The following is a 14,931-nucleotide window of genomic DNA, read 5'->3' on the forward strand; positions in this document are numbered from 1 at the left end:
AATTAAAATAAAATGTATCAGTGTAAGGTTTTCCACAAAACAAAGTGAACAGACAAAAATAAAGCTGAGGAACGATGAATCTATTTCACTGCAGAATGTGACAAAATAACATTTTTAGAACGTAGAAAAGTGTTTTGGTTTGTGTTTATTTGGGTTGATGCATCTTAAGGAGCACAAGATCCAATATGTTCAGCTCAATTTGGTACAAAGATTTAGGCTTTTGACAGATTTTAATTTTGGAGCTCCCATTGCATTTAACTTGAAAGGGGTTCAACCTCATGTTTTGAGTCAGAGTTTATTCCAACTATAAGAGCTTCAAAAGTACTAGGAAGGTATGTAATAACATTTACAGTAGTAGGAGACACTGGTGTTGTAAGGTTGAGATCATGGCTCTGAAAAGAACGGTATAGTTCCTCCCAATCAAATGTATCTTATTTTATGAACATTGCTTTGTCATGTTAAAACAGGAAGGGGGAATCCTTAAATTTTCCCCACTTTGTTATACTGAAGTTTTTAGTGCTGCTTTCTTGGCAAATGCCAAACCTGGATTTTTCATTGGATCACAAGACCATGAAGCATGATTCATCACTTCAGTGAACTTCACTAGTTTAGAATCCAGTGGTGAAATGTCTTACCTGACTGTGTCTATGTCTTTGAAATTTCACTTTCTAAAGTTCTGTCAAATTCATCTCATAACAACATGATATGTAAGGATCTTTAGCTGCTGACATTGCAGAAAGAAATCAATCCTCCCCCACAATGACCCTCAGCATCTGCTAATCTATCTCTTGTTTTCTGTTTATGTTACATATGCATTTGTGGCTAAGCACTGATATAATGAATGTCTTCCACGTTGTTATGCTACCTCTACCAGCTGATTATGTAATATATAGGATTAAATTAAATGACCGGATTTTATGGATAAGTATGCCCTTTAATGTTACCAGCCTGGGAATTATGGTACTAAGCTTAGAGCCGCCCATTGTTAGAGTTTGTAAGATCAACCTTGATTGCTATATGCTGGATTGCCTGACCCCAATTCACTATTCAAAAGTGTAATGTGGTAACAAAGTGCAGTATTGTGATCTGAAAATATGAAGGCACTGTTTAAACTTAATGAGATCCATGTTTGATCTTTTTAAAGATGAAAGGAAGCACTTTTTCACCTGTTGTATGACTATAAAAAATCCCATGAATGGCCACGTTATCTGTCCACAAGCTTATTGATGTCCTCTGCTTCGGTGCTTCCTATTTTATGTCCAACACTCTCCTAAAAAAGACGTTTCAGACTCGTTAGGAATGGATAAATGGAAGATATAATATCAGCTTTAACCTTGAGTACAATGGGATTTCTTTTATAAGTCAGTTGGAATTTATCATCGGTTCAAAATTGTAAATACTTAATAAAGCCTCACAGAGAAGAGAGATTATATGAAACTTTTTTTAAATCTAAAATTATTGTTATATGTTTGTGTAGCACTTTGATATTTTTACTTTGAGACATGTTAAACAGAAAATATGGTTTAAAAAGAACACAAAAATATTCCACTCTGGTTAAAAGATTCTTTAAAACTTTATAACAAGCTTTGGTACTTGTGAAATCATTATAGAATTTGCAAAAAGGAGCAAAAGTTTTTGTATTTTTCCTTTAACGAATACTAAAACATTATCATTTCCTATATTTGTGATCCCAGCATCATGTTCTCCTTAGCTACCTGACACATAGCCAGTGCTGTGATAATTAAACAGCTGAATTAAATGTGTGAACACCTTAACTGGTTTTACATAACGTCATCTCCACCCAATGTGTTACTTTGATCAGCTGCCTGTCCACCTTTCTGTAACCTAGCCCTTGATTGCCTCCTTGTTAACTTTCTCTCACCTCCTCCTGAGGGGAGCCCTGGATGATTATTATTCAGGTATACCTTGGAGAGACCCTGTTGGTTGGACCTCGTACCCTCCCTCTTTTTTTTCCTTTCTCTAATAAACCTGAAATCTTCTATCCATCTTTTCTATCATTGCTTCCTTCTTGTATTTTTTCCCTTTTTGCTGTTCACCTTCAGTTTTATTCATTTATTTATTAACCTTTTTGCTTCATGTTATTTTTCTTCTCTCTACCTCGCATCACCGCTGCTCACTTGACTGCATTAAGCTTTTTTTTCTCTCTCTCTCTCTCTCTCTTTCTCTCATTCAGTCTTTTTCTCTTTTTGTTTTTCGGTTGTTTCCCCTCACCTAACCACCTCCCACCCCACCCCTCTCCTCACCCAACCCCACCTTCTCCGGCTGCTGTTCCTCTCCTCTGGGGCTCCATCCATCAGGTTGTCGGGGGCTGCTAGCGGCCGACTCCCAGCCACCATATTTCACCGCCAGCCAGCCAAGCAGCTGACAGCCCAGCCACCGCCAGGAAATTGCTTTGGCTGTGAGCAGAATTTCAAACACAGCCACACTGCGTCGCCTGGGCCGCCCAAGCATCACTTCCCTCTTTCTGTCTCACCCCTGCCAGTCTCACATCTTTGTTTCTCTCTTTTTCTTTTGCTCATTTCCCTCCTCTCTGTGTTTGTCTTCATTTACTTATTCCCTCATTTTTTCTCTTTGTCTCCGACCTGCTTTTTTCCTGTAAGCTCTTCAATGCCTCCTCTGTTACTTCGCAAAAAAACACGTTACTACAAGCATATGCATCGTTTCCCTTTTATCCTTTTTCTTTTCCATCCCACTATCTCTATTTCTCTCCTTTTCTCTCTGATTTCTCCCACTCCTCCTGTTTATGACCCACAGGGAACAAGGTGTGGAGCTGAATCTGTAATGAGCGGAGAGGGAAGATAAAAGAGAGAATGAAGGAAGAGTAGAGGGCTAAAACTAGGAGAGAGCCAACACTGATAAGATAGAGAGAGCAAGCAAAGCGATGGGATGCTGGTGGGTGCCAGTCTGTTGCTAAGGGTCACAGGGTGTGGTGGGTTGTTTATATTTTGTGGTCTTTTTAAAGTAATTGAAGTTATCATTCTTACTAACCTTCACCTCCCTCTTTTATTTAGGCCCTTATTTAGGTAAAAGATGTTAGACCAGGTGTATATTTTTAATGAACTTGAAAATGATGGCCAAGATAAAGCACAGACGGTCTGATTAAGTCTCTAATTAAGATCAAAGATATTTAGAAATATATGTTCATAATTTGAATTGGTTATCTTTGTCATTATCCCTCTCAAAGCTGCTATTCAGATGGACATTGTGTTATGATTCATTTGCAAGTGTGAAGTTTACCCAACAGGTTTGTCAAGTAGACCAGGGTTTCAACAATCTATAACCCCCTTTTAAACACATGGTTTGTGTGCTGTAAACACAAAAGATCACGATAAACTATTTTCAAGATATAACATGACATCTATATTGTAGCTTTTAAGTGAAAATAAATCTAATAAAGAATAAAAATTATCCATTGATTCATCCATCCACCCACCCACCCATCCATCCATCCATCCATCCATCCATCCATCCATCCATCCATCCATCCATCCATCCATCCATNCCATCCATCCATCCATCCATCCATCCATCCATCCATCCATCCATCCATCCATCCATCCATCCATCCATCCATCCATCCATCCAAACTTTGACTTTAATGCAATTCAATTCAGTTTATTTATATATCGCCAATTCACAGCACATGTCATCTCAAGGTACTTTACAGTTCAACCAGATCATACAGTCAAATTGATTCTAAGTTTTCTAAGGAAAACCAGTTGATTGCATCGACTTATTGAGTTGAAGACGATCCCTCACACTAAGCATGCTTATAGCAAAAGTGGAGAGGAAAAACTCCCATTTAACAGGAGACGAGCTCCGAGGCAGCTCCCATGTCAGAGGATGAAGAGAGCACATCCATCCAGTCACAGTCAGGAAAGACAGGACTAAACTGAAAAACAGGCCGATCTCGAACATCTATAAACAAGGGTGTTGATGGCAGCAGCACAACTGATATTTCTCTCCAGGATGGTGCCACAGCCAAACAGGAACAGACCAGATGAAGCTACTATGAGAAAAAGCAGAGAGAGCATAACGTTAGAGATTGAACTAACAGATTCTGCAGAGTGGGGAATAGAGATCAAATGAAGCAGAATGATGAAATAGGGGTCCCTATGTCCTCCAGAAGTCTAAGCCTATAGCAGCATAACTATAGAGATAGCTCAGGATAACCTGATTCACTCTAACTATAAGCTTTATCAAAAAGGAAACTTTTAAGCCTACCCTTAAAAGTAGACAGGGTGACTGCCTCATGGAGTAAAACTGGTAATTGGTTTCACAGGAGAAGAGCCTGATAACTAAAAGATCTGCCTCCCATTCTACTTTTTGAAATTCTAGGAACTCTAATTCTAGTAGACCTACAGATTGAGAGTGAAGTGCTCTGTTAGGAACACAAGGAACAATCAGATCTCTAATATAACATGGAGCTTGGCCATGTAAGGCTTTATATGTGAGAAGGAGGATTTTAAATTCTCTTCTGGATTTAACAGAAAGCCAATGAAGAGAAGCTAGGATAGAAGATATATGATCTCTCTTTTTAATTCATCTAAACTCTAGCTGCAGCATTTAGAAATAGTTTCAAAAGTTACGATGTACCATGATGGACACAAACTAAACTCTTCTCTGTTATACATACAGTACATATCCAGACAGAATGATGCCAAATTTATTTTGATTGTGGCCTGACATTATGCTTTTTAAGATCTTTTAGCAACATAATTTTGTCCTACAGCTTCTATTTATTTGATTTCTTGATTCTACAACTGCAGAAAGGAAGTTGGCCTGACTGGTGAAACTGAACAATAACGATTTGACCAAATACAGCTAATGATTATTATCAGGAGGAATTTATATTTTTAAAAAGAAACAGGTTGGCTCAGATCCTCTAATCTCTGAATCAACAAATCATGATTTTGTTTTTTTAATATAATATATAGGTGGGGCTAAAAAGTAAAACTTAAAACACTCTGAAAGGTTTTCCACAGTAGTATATGGTGCATATAAAAACAGTTGTTATTGACTTGGGTGCTTTACAAATGATCACATCTTAGGGTTCTCATTAGGATTCTTTATGAGCATGGGGGGTTCTAGATCCTTTGTCAGTCTAATACTGAAGTATTTTATAGATTGTTTATAGATTGATAAATTACAAAGCTCTATTTAATATCTTGACTTGTTTGATAATCTAAAGTTATATCCATGTGTGTTTTTAACCTGGATTTATACTCAGACACTAAAATTAGCAAACACCAGCATTACTAAGGACAATAAATAAGTAGGCTTTTCAAAACACAGTTTGTAAAAATATCATCAACAATCAACGCTACTTTCTGTTCTTTGCATCAAATATCTATACCTTTTATTTCCTTCATTTGTTTGATCCATTAGCGTTCATGTTTTCACGAAGCTTTTCTCATATATGTGCAAATAAGAAGGTAAATGTGTTTAAAGACACCTCTCCTTCTCTGACCATTACACTAATTAGAAGTCAGTGTATCGGCCTAATTTCAGTTAAATTTGACAACTTTATTATCATGAGCATTTGTACTAAAATGCGCTGGACAGAGCCCAGGGATTGGAGGCCAGATGTCAGTCAAGGAGCCAACATATTAAAAAAGCATAGCCGTGTAAATTTCATCATAAGGGGGAAATATATATATTTTTTTAAAGTTTCCATTTTTAAATAAATTTAGGGTTGTTAAAGGAATAAAACTGGTGAATGAATTGTCCAGATTATTTGTGTTTATACCTTATTCCTCTCAGCTCAACAGGGCATATGCTTTTTATGGTTTGCCCTTCAGAAGGACAGCATGATTGAAGTTATGTCTGGGTGGCTGACTCCTTTCAGGTAGGGCTCTAATCTCAATCCACCGTGTCTGTAGTGGTCATAGCTGTCCCATGGGTCGCGGTATTTCCCAGAGGAGAAAGTGTTTTGTAGGCCATTGCTCTTGGACAGAAAACTATCCCAACTAACCCTTTGCGCCTTTTTCTATTTCCCTTTTTCACCTTTAGAGTGTGAGTTTGGAGTTCTATATAGATGTGCATTCCCACTCCACCATGCTAAACGGCTTCATGTATGGAAACGTGTTTGAGGACGAGGAACGTGTTCAAAGACAGGCCGTCTTTCCCAGACTGCTGTGCCAAAATGCGCCGGACTTCTCCTTTGTAAGTCAGACTAACACAGACACACAGACACAAGAGTGAGAACTCAGAACCCAGAGTTTTTACTGCTTTGCTTAACAGCGTGAAATAGTCTTATCTCAGCAAGTCCTGGTGAAGTGGTGTTTGGTGAGGCACTGAACTGCTGCACTCTAAGTGGCAGACACTTGGGACCATAGCTTGGACTGTCTGCCTTTAAAGTGTAGTTTTATGCATTTATTGTAGGTGCTGATTAGAGAAAACACATGCTTCACTAGTTTTAGATTAGGAGAACATTTCCTCATATAGACTGCATGGATGAGGTAATTAGCAGTATATCTTAGGCTTCGAACACTAAAGTGCAGATTCAAACTTGTTCACACATATATAGATGTGAACACAATGAAGAGGATACCTCAAAGAGTCAGATTAGTATATAAAAAGATGTTCACTTTGGTCACAGCTGTGGCAGTCAAGAAAACATTAGGGAAATACTGATAAATGTATATTTTATTGTTTATTTGCCTAGGAACAAACTACAATAAACATATACTTTTCTGTTTTGCTAAGTATTCATTCAATCAGTCAGCCATAATTTTGACTTGCACGTTATAGTTAAATTCCATGATAAAAATATGTCTAATTTAGTGATTAAGTATGAATCAGATATGTGAAAAGCAACTGCAAGAGGTAAGGAAGCAACCTCGAATCTGCTTCCTTAGTTCAAAGGTATAATTTAACATAAAAAAATATCAAGATAGTGAAAGAGTTTATTATTTTTTTTATCAGTCGATATTCTGTTTTTTTCATAATATTAAGGACATTTTGATTATTTGATACCAAAAAACAGTCAAAAATAGGCTTCTAATAAACATGATATGTAAAACATAGACCAAGCCAGAGTCCACCATGAAAACTATTTGACCTAAACCATAAAAATAAAAAAAACATTAAAATTTAAGCCTGTTCCTATAAAGCCCCACCGCATTTGATAACAACTGCTTTGACTTTACTTTAACAGAACTGGTTTCATTAGCGTTCTCACATCCTTTGCTAAGTCTGCACATTGTCATAACCCCCATCTCACAGGTTTGTGGATTTTTTGTTTGACCTCATTGCTTGGGTTTTATAGAGACAAACATTAGCAACTGAGAGACCTTCTCTAGACCTTTCCTGATTACTTCCAATTAATCCAGTTCTGTTCAGGTGGACTCCAATCACGATGTAGAGGCCTCTCAAGGAGCCCTTCTAGCTGTGGGATGCTCCACCACCTAATTGCAGATGTCATAACAAAGACTGTGGACACTTAAGTTAATGGAATACTTCACTCCTGTGATTTTTAATTAATTAACAAAACACTCCAAAAACCTTTGTCATTTTGTCCTTTTAGAGAACAGCCTGTATGCAGACGAGGGAAAATATGTATGAATGTCAAAAAACTCTAAAGGACTCTCCCAGCCTTCTTTGCAGGAAAGTAAAAAGTCAAAGTGCAGTTTGTAAGTTTAAAAGTTGACTTTGGTTGGTTACCCAGGGACTGAAATCTCAATTGTATGAATTAAGATAAATGGAAATACCTCCACTTACTAACAAATATGCATAATCTACTTTCTACTTCTGACTTTCAATTTCCTTTGTAAAATTGACCTTTCACTGAAAAGCAACTTACATGTATGATATAGAATAACTTTATTAATTATTGTTATTTAAAGACATCCTATAGATGACGAGCAAAAACTCAATTTCAGGACAAACTGCTTTTCTATACCCAAGATGTCTTGCGTGACAGCTGGCTCCGGGGTCATCTCCCCTTCTGTGCCATTGTCCCCATGCCAATTCAGCACTACCTAAAGCCCAGTGCAGCAGCAGCACAACACAATCACAGCAAACTCCCATCGGCTGCCACGAGTCTGCATTTCAGCAAGTCCACTCTTGCTGCTGGAGTTTGAGTTTACAGTGAATGGAACGTTTTTTTCCACACACATCCCCTGACAGTGTCAAATTTTGTATAATAGCTGACACGCTCACGGCTGAAATAGATTTTTTTCCCACACCTTGCCCATTTTCAGCCATGGTTTGTAAATCTGCTACAATGAACTCCCCTTTGCAAGTGACTCAGAGAGAGAAATCCCAGGACACAAATGCATTTTAACTAATGGCATGTCATTTATTAATTATTTTATTTGATATACATTCACACACAAATGTTTTGACATTGTACGTACATTTTGTGTGTTTGAAATACTGTAGAAATATTGAAGGTGGTTAAAACAGCCCAGATAAGGCCTTTAAGATGGTCACTAAAATATTCACATCCCTGCCCTTAAGCCAACTTATTACTAATTTGAAATGATTAGTGATTTTCCATTTCACACCAAACTTTAAATTCTTGACTGACTTGAGATGTTGGGCAGTATTTCCACCTAATAACTAATGTTCAAATTAGGTCAAAAATCAGTATTTGTTGCTTTACCTCTTTGCCTTCACATAGTATTTATCATAGAATAAAATGACTTTCCCTAAAACAGGGCAAGGCCAAAATGGTATTTTTCTCTCTTCAACTGGAAATCATGTTCATGATCAATCAATCAAAGAAAATAATTCAAGAAACACTTTGCTATATCATGATGAAACCAAAGTGTTACACAGGTGAATAAAATATACAAGCTAAAAATATATAGGAACATATGCACACAATGACAACATAGTAACAAAGCAAAATAAGCAATAAAAAGTAGTGTAAAAAGATTATTATTTAAAAGAAACTTCAGATACCATCAGATACATGTACCCTGAAACTCACTGCCCTCACCGGTGGCTTCCATGTGCTTTATGCTGAGGTTTTGTTTGTTTTTTTCCCCAACCTTTTATCACGCCCGGCAAGGGCAAGGTGTGAGACAAATTTATTTTTTATCCTCATCTACCCCCTGTTTATACTGTTATTATCTTCTAACCCAAGGGCCCTGCCTTCCAATGGCTGAAGCCTCAGGCACCTAACATCCCCCCCCCATGTGTGTTATTGCATTGTGTCTCCTGGATGGCTTTTCATGGAACAAGTTTTGTTACGCTCTGTACAATGACAAATGAAGGCATTCTAATTCTGAAATTTAACTAAATCAATCACAAGCCAAGGCAAGTTTATTTATATAGCATATTCCAGTAACGAGACAATTGAACATTTTGTACAAGAATGAAACATAATAGCAAAACAGAAAAAGTACAGTGCAACTACAAAGTAGGAGAAAAACATAAAACTGATTATTAAAGGTAATAAAGGATGAGTAAGAATGAATAATTCAAGTGATGAAATGATTATAAGAAACAATTGATGAAATTATTTAAAAAAAAATAAAAATTATTATTTGGGTAAAAAAAAGTTTGATTACAAATTTTGAACAGTCAAATGCAACTCAAACAAATTAGTTTTTAATATTGATTTAAATCAAATTAGGGTTTAAGCTCTTTAAGCTTTAAAAGCTGCTTCTCAGTGTTTGGTTCTGTTTGTGTTGTGCAAAGGTATGGGCCCTTTATTAACTGACAACCAGTCTGTAACCAACTGTATTTTGTGCTACTTTAATTAGTGATTTATAAACTAAACATGTGACCAATATGACACTATAGATGGGTCCTTTGATGCTAGATATCAGAAGAGTTGGAACAACTCAAGAAGAGGGGAGAAAGAATCTGGATTTCCTTTTAGATAGAAGCATATAATGAAGATGCAGTTAGGGAATTTGTGACAAGAATTTGTGAATGACCATTCAGCGCTGAGAAAAATAAAAATACTGACATAAAACATAATGGAACATCAGTTCTCTAGCTTGCCATCAGGTCAGCAACAGGCAAATTCCGGCCGTTTCTGTAACGTTGTAACAAGTAACGTTGTTGGCTCTTGCAACAGCAATGTTTGCTCGACCCATAAAACCAAGCAATAGAATTGGAAAACTCGATTGATCTGATGCAAATATCTTTGCAATTCTACTATCCTTTGTTTGGTATGTATATAATTTGAGAGTATAGGAACAATTAGATAATAATTTTCCATTGATGATGTAATTACTAATAACACTTTCTCTGAAGTATTTACTGTGCTTATTAACCTTGCATTTGGTTTTTCCAGCTTAGCTATATTAAAGATGTTTTAACTTGCCTTTCACAGATATTTCTTTCCCTTCCTGACCAATTGTGTATGAGAAAATATGATGCGACAAACTTGTTAGCAAACGGTAACTGAATGAAACATCCAGCAGTTTTTGGCCTTCTTTGAATCCTTAGATGTGTATATATGGCTCATTAGCTGCTAAATGTACCCATGTGTTTTCAAACTCCATGCTAAATTTGCTGTTTGATGACTGGCAGGTGGCATTAGGTTGCTGTTTAGAGCGCTATTTGCTGAAAAACAATGCAGATGAAAGCAGCGAGAATAAAAACAAGATAAAGCAGCAGACCTCTGAGTAAAGCTCCAGGTATTCAAAGATTGTGAAGCTCTGTAGTTTAGTTTAATGCAAAATTTAAATAAACTAAACATTATCTTGTATTCAGAAATATCAAAAAGGCTATTGATTGTAATATACTAGATTGGTGTCCTAATAAAGTAATCTTAGAGAGAGAGAGAGAGAAAGAGAGAGAATTCGTTAGATGGGGCAAAGCGTTTTCTGTCCCTGTCCAAGGTACTGAAAAAACTGCAAAGAAACTTTCTTTGATTTTATCTCCAGGTTTGAAACCCTTGTAGAGTTATATATGCATCAAGGCTGTAAATTGAAAAGTTCAATGTTTCAGAATGTGTGCAAGCTCCTCAATATTACCAACACACCTCCTTTAATGGGCAAGAGGAATGGATTTGATAAGACTTTCTTACAAAGGCTTTAATATTATGTGAATCAAGATCAAAATTGTCACTGCGTACCCCAGACTACCACAGTTCATGACGTATGGTGACTGAATCCACACCTTATATTTATCTATGGAAGGGAAGACTGCTGTGGGATATACAGTCTCACACAGCGAGAACCCAAAGCTAGAAATTGTAGATTTTTTTTCTATCTGGAAGAAGTTTTAAAATAAGTTTACACGATGGCAAGAGCGCTCCTCCGCATAAGAGCAACAGAAATGACCTCAGAGCAAGAGAGCAATCCTGCAGCGTATGTGACCTGTTGTTTGTCAAAGAGGACACAAATAACAAAGAAGCTTAAAGCTCTAAGTGCTATGGACGGGCCCATGATTGTTGCCACATGCCCTGTTCTAGTGCCAAATGGAATTCAAGGTCCTAAACGCAGCCCAGTAATGCATCATGACAGACTCAAACACCTTGACAGTGACGACATATATTTATCTGGGTTTTTCTGTCAAAGAAGGAAGATGTTACAACAGTGCCAAAACCCAGGCCTTAAAACAAAAGCAGAGTACGAACCCTTGGTGCTGCCAGTGCCAACATGTCTATTTCTATGTCATTTAAACGGTTTTCCCCTTTCCTCTCTGTGGTTGCCTTTGTTAACCTTGGAATAACTTTGATCAGCTTCTCATTCTATTATACATTACCATTTATGATTTTCTTTGCTGGGAGCACTTATGCTTAAATGTGGACAAGTAGATGGCAAAACAAGAGGCAGAACCTTGTAGGCAAATGCAGAGGTGCAGCTGTGATTAATAAAAGAAACATCCATGCTGGGGAGCATGTGCATGGTTTTATAACCCTATTTCTTTTTATTGCATGCAATTTTCTAAATTTTTGGTGTCAGTAAACCTTTAGGATGGATCCCGTGCAATCTTTTTTTAAAAAGGCCCCTGCTATTTGAAAGAATTAAGAATGCCACACTCTCATATTAGGTTCTTTAGTAGAAAAATAGGCCCACAGTACCACAAAGTCTTTACCATATAGTTCTAGCTTTGAAAGATTTTAGTTTTTTTTACATTTCTTCTTGACATTACGCATGTATAAATGGGAGCGGGATTTATTTTAAGGTCTTTAATACATTTTTCCCAAAGGTGCCATTCAATGTTTATTTAATTAGCAGTTCTTACAGAAGGAGCAAATCTCTTACTGTGATGAGTGTGAGTCCCCAATGAATATGGATAGATTCTGCTCTTACTCCTCTAACTCATTTTAATGCCATAATACCTCATTTTAATTGATTGTATATTCTTTGTTTACGTTCCTTTGTGTCTTTGCCTTACGTTTCTGCTTAAAACATGCTAAAGAAATAAAACTGATTAATCTGTTGTAGTAGTTTCCTATAGGTGATACTTAATCATCCCTAATTTGAGTAACATGCACTTATATGACACCTTGGTGGGAGGATTGTTTACTTTTCAATTTAATATGTGCTTCCTTTATTTTTTTTATTGAGAAAAAATCCCTTATTAATCTCAAAAGAGGAGAGTTTTGATTTAGGTTGACTTAGCTTTAGGATTCATAGATTAACTGAAAATATTAAAATAAGGTGAATGTTCACACCTTCCATATGTCCCCTAATCCAGTCCAGATTTTGAGAATAGGTTTTATATTTAACTCATATGCATTTAATTTTCTGCTTTTCTTTCCTTCTCTCCCCAGTCAAACACTTCTTTTAACCGGGACAAGGTGAAGGCCGGTACCGGTAGGCGCTTCCTTGGCGGTCTTCTGGATGATACTTCCTACTGCTACACTCTTGAGGTGTCCTTCTATGGCTACATGACAGCTGGCAGCACCGCCCCTGTGCCATACTCTGAGGAGATGTGTATCCTTTATCATGTGTTATCATGGGGCTCAAATTGCAGAGAACAGCAATAACCATTTCATGTTTTTTGTTCTCTCATCATCTGGCGCTACACACACTTGCAACAATCAAAATACTTGAATCATTATTTCAATGTTATTTTATGTTTAATTTGCAGTGTGTTCATTCATTTGTGACTCCACATGTCAAGTCGTTTGTAAATTTCCAGAGAAGCAAGTTGCTCTTTTGTTGCATTTTGTTGCGACAGATGTGCAGTGACAGAACACGGAGGATATCTGCATCTATTGATTTCATTTACGGTAGAGAAAAAAAGAGCAGGGGTTTTGCTGGTATGTGTAGCACTTTGTGTGCATGGTTGAAGCTGCCATTGGAATAAACAGTAGAACAAACAATAGTCCCATCTGCTTCGAGCGTGCACCCACAAACACAGATGGGTTTTAGCACTGAACCCCGAAGGTCACAGGAGCCATAATAGAGCTAGATAGGAGGGAAGTTTTCCTTCGTCTGACCTTCTCACAGGCAAGGACCTCCTGAGAGCTGGCCGATAGTGGTGCGATCTTACCGATAAAGTGATGGAAAAGAAGGGGAAAGAGATTTTGAAAGCGACAAGGGTCCTACATATGAAGAGTATGTGCTCTCATGCACTTGCACTGCAGGTGGAGGGGCAGCTTGGTATTAACGCAGCCCTAGTGCCCTCTAGTGCCAAGAAGTGGGGGTCTTCAAAGATCAATTAACACACACTCAAAACATAACAACAAAAAAACTACATGACATTGTACATCACCCTGAATGCAATATGGTGAAAACATTCACTTGTGGAAAAAAACTTTTTTTTCCCACCAAACAGTAACTGGTAAGAGCTGAAAGTAAGATTAGACTAGAATGGAGGGTAATCTGCCAGCAACATTATTATAAACATAAAGCCAGAGCTAAAACAGAGTAATTTTGACCAGAACAAATTTATTTTTAGAAAAAACCTGTAGTGTTCAGACCTAAATTAGACTGACAGTATATCATATAGATTAAAAATGCTCTGTTAAACTTGCATTCTCTTATTTTGCACTTGTCCTACTTTAAGATGTTCTTTGCTTAGTAAAATATCCTGATAGTTAGGATTGTAAAGTGACAACAAATATTTAAAAAAAGACTAAAAATACTTTATCAGTCCAATGCACCTGTTGATAAACGTGTGTGTTAGTTGAGCTTTGAAAGGGGAGGTTCCTGAGGAGGAGGAGGAGCCCCAGAGGTTAAGCATTCAGCAGCGGGACCTGATATACAGTGGATATTGGGGTCAGACAGGTTGAAGGAACAGACCATGTCACTCTTTACGGCCCAGTAGTCTGCCTGATGGAGCATGTAAATCATCAACAGAGACCTTTAGCATCTCCCTCATCCTCTACCTGCCCCTCTTTTTTCTTTTCCTCATCTCACCAACACATTCCTCCAAACTAATTCACAACAAATAAAAACCTTTGGCCCATAACCGCAGCCACCTTCCAAGTGTCTTTCCTCACCTTTTCATCTTTTCTTACCTCCCTCACCATGGTGACTTGGATGTACCAGAATTGAAATCTTAACCTTTCAAGTGGCAAAGACTTTTGTCACAGTTGGAATTTGCTGAGGAAAATGTATGATCCACCTTCTATGGCTGCTAGTGTGTTTTTGAAATCTTCTTTGCTGCCCTCTTTTCTCCTCTACGATGTCCTGTCCTCTGTCATCCCATCAGCCGCAACATAACGGCTCATTATATCATCTAGTCAAGCTGAGAAGGCTCCTCTCTGAAACAGCAGGGACAGCATGTCTTGTGTATATGACCTTTTATCGTCCTCTAATAATTTCACAACAATGTACATCTCCTGCTCTTCAAAATGAACATCTATAAGCTTAATAGAGTGCCCATTTAAATTATAACCATTGTAATTTTTCACCTTTTGTCATTTTACAAACACAAGCATCAGTGAGTTATATTGGGATTTAATGGAAGTAAACTCAAACTGTTAAATGGAAGCAATATTATGCAAAGCTTTTGAAAGGTTTTTACAGATATCAATCTGTGAAG

The 14,931-nt window shown here is 37.3% G+C and overlaps 1 protein-coding gene across 2 annotated transcripts in view; it reads left to right on the forward strand.

Annotated features, from left to right (window-relative positions):
• The window catches only part of agbl4 (ATP/GTP binding protein-like 4), a 408,595-nt gene that overhangs the window by 379,973 nt on the left and 13,691 nt on the right, over positions 1 to 14,931 (forward strand). For both annotated transcript variants that reach the window (XM_015379822.1, XM_015379823.1), the window contains exons 10-11: positions 6,034 to 6,186; positions 12,710 to 12,872. In XM_015379822.1, the coding sequence (XP_015235308.1) occupies positions 6,034 to 6,186; positions 12,710 to 12,872 (316 nt within the window). The remainder of the gene's footprint in view (positions 1 to 6,033; positions 6,187 to 12,709; positions 12,873 to 14,931) is intronic.

Source organism: Cyprinodon variegatus, unplaced genomic scaffold (genome assembly GCF_000732505.1).
Source record: "Cyprinodon variegatus isolate N-32 unplaced genomic scaffold, C_variegatus-1.0 Scaffold200, whole genome shotgun sequence".
NCBI lineage: Eukaryota > Metazoa > Chordata > Actinopteri > Cyprinodontiformes > Cyprinodontidae > Cyprinodon > Cyprinodon variegatus.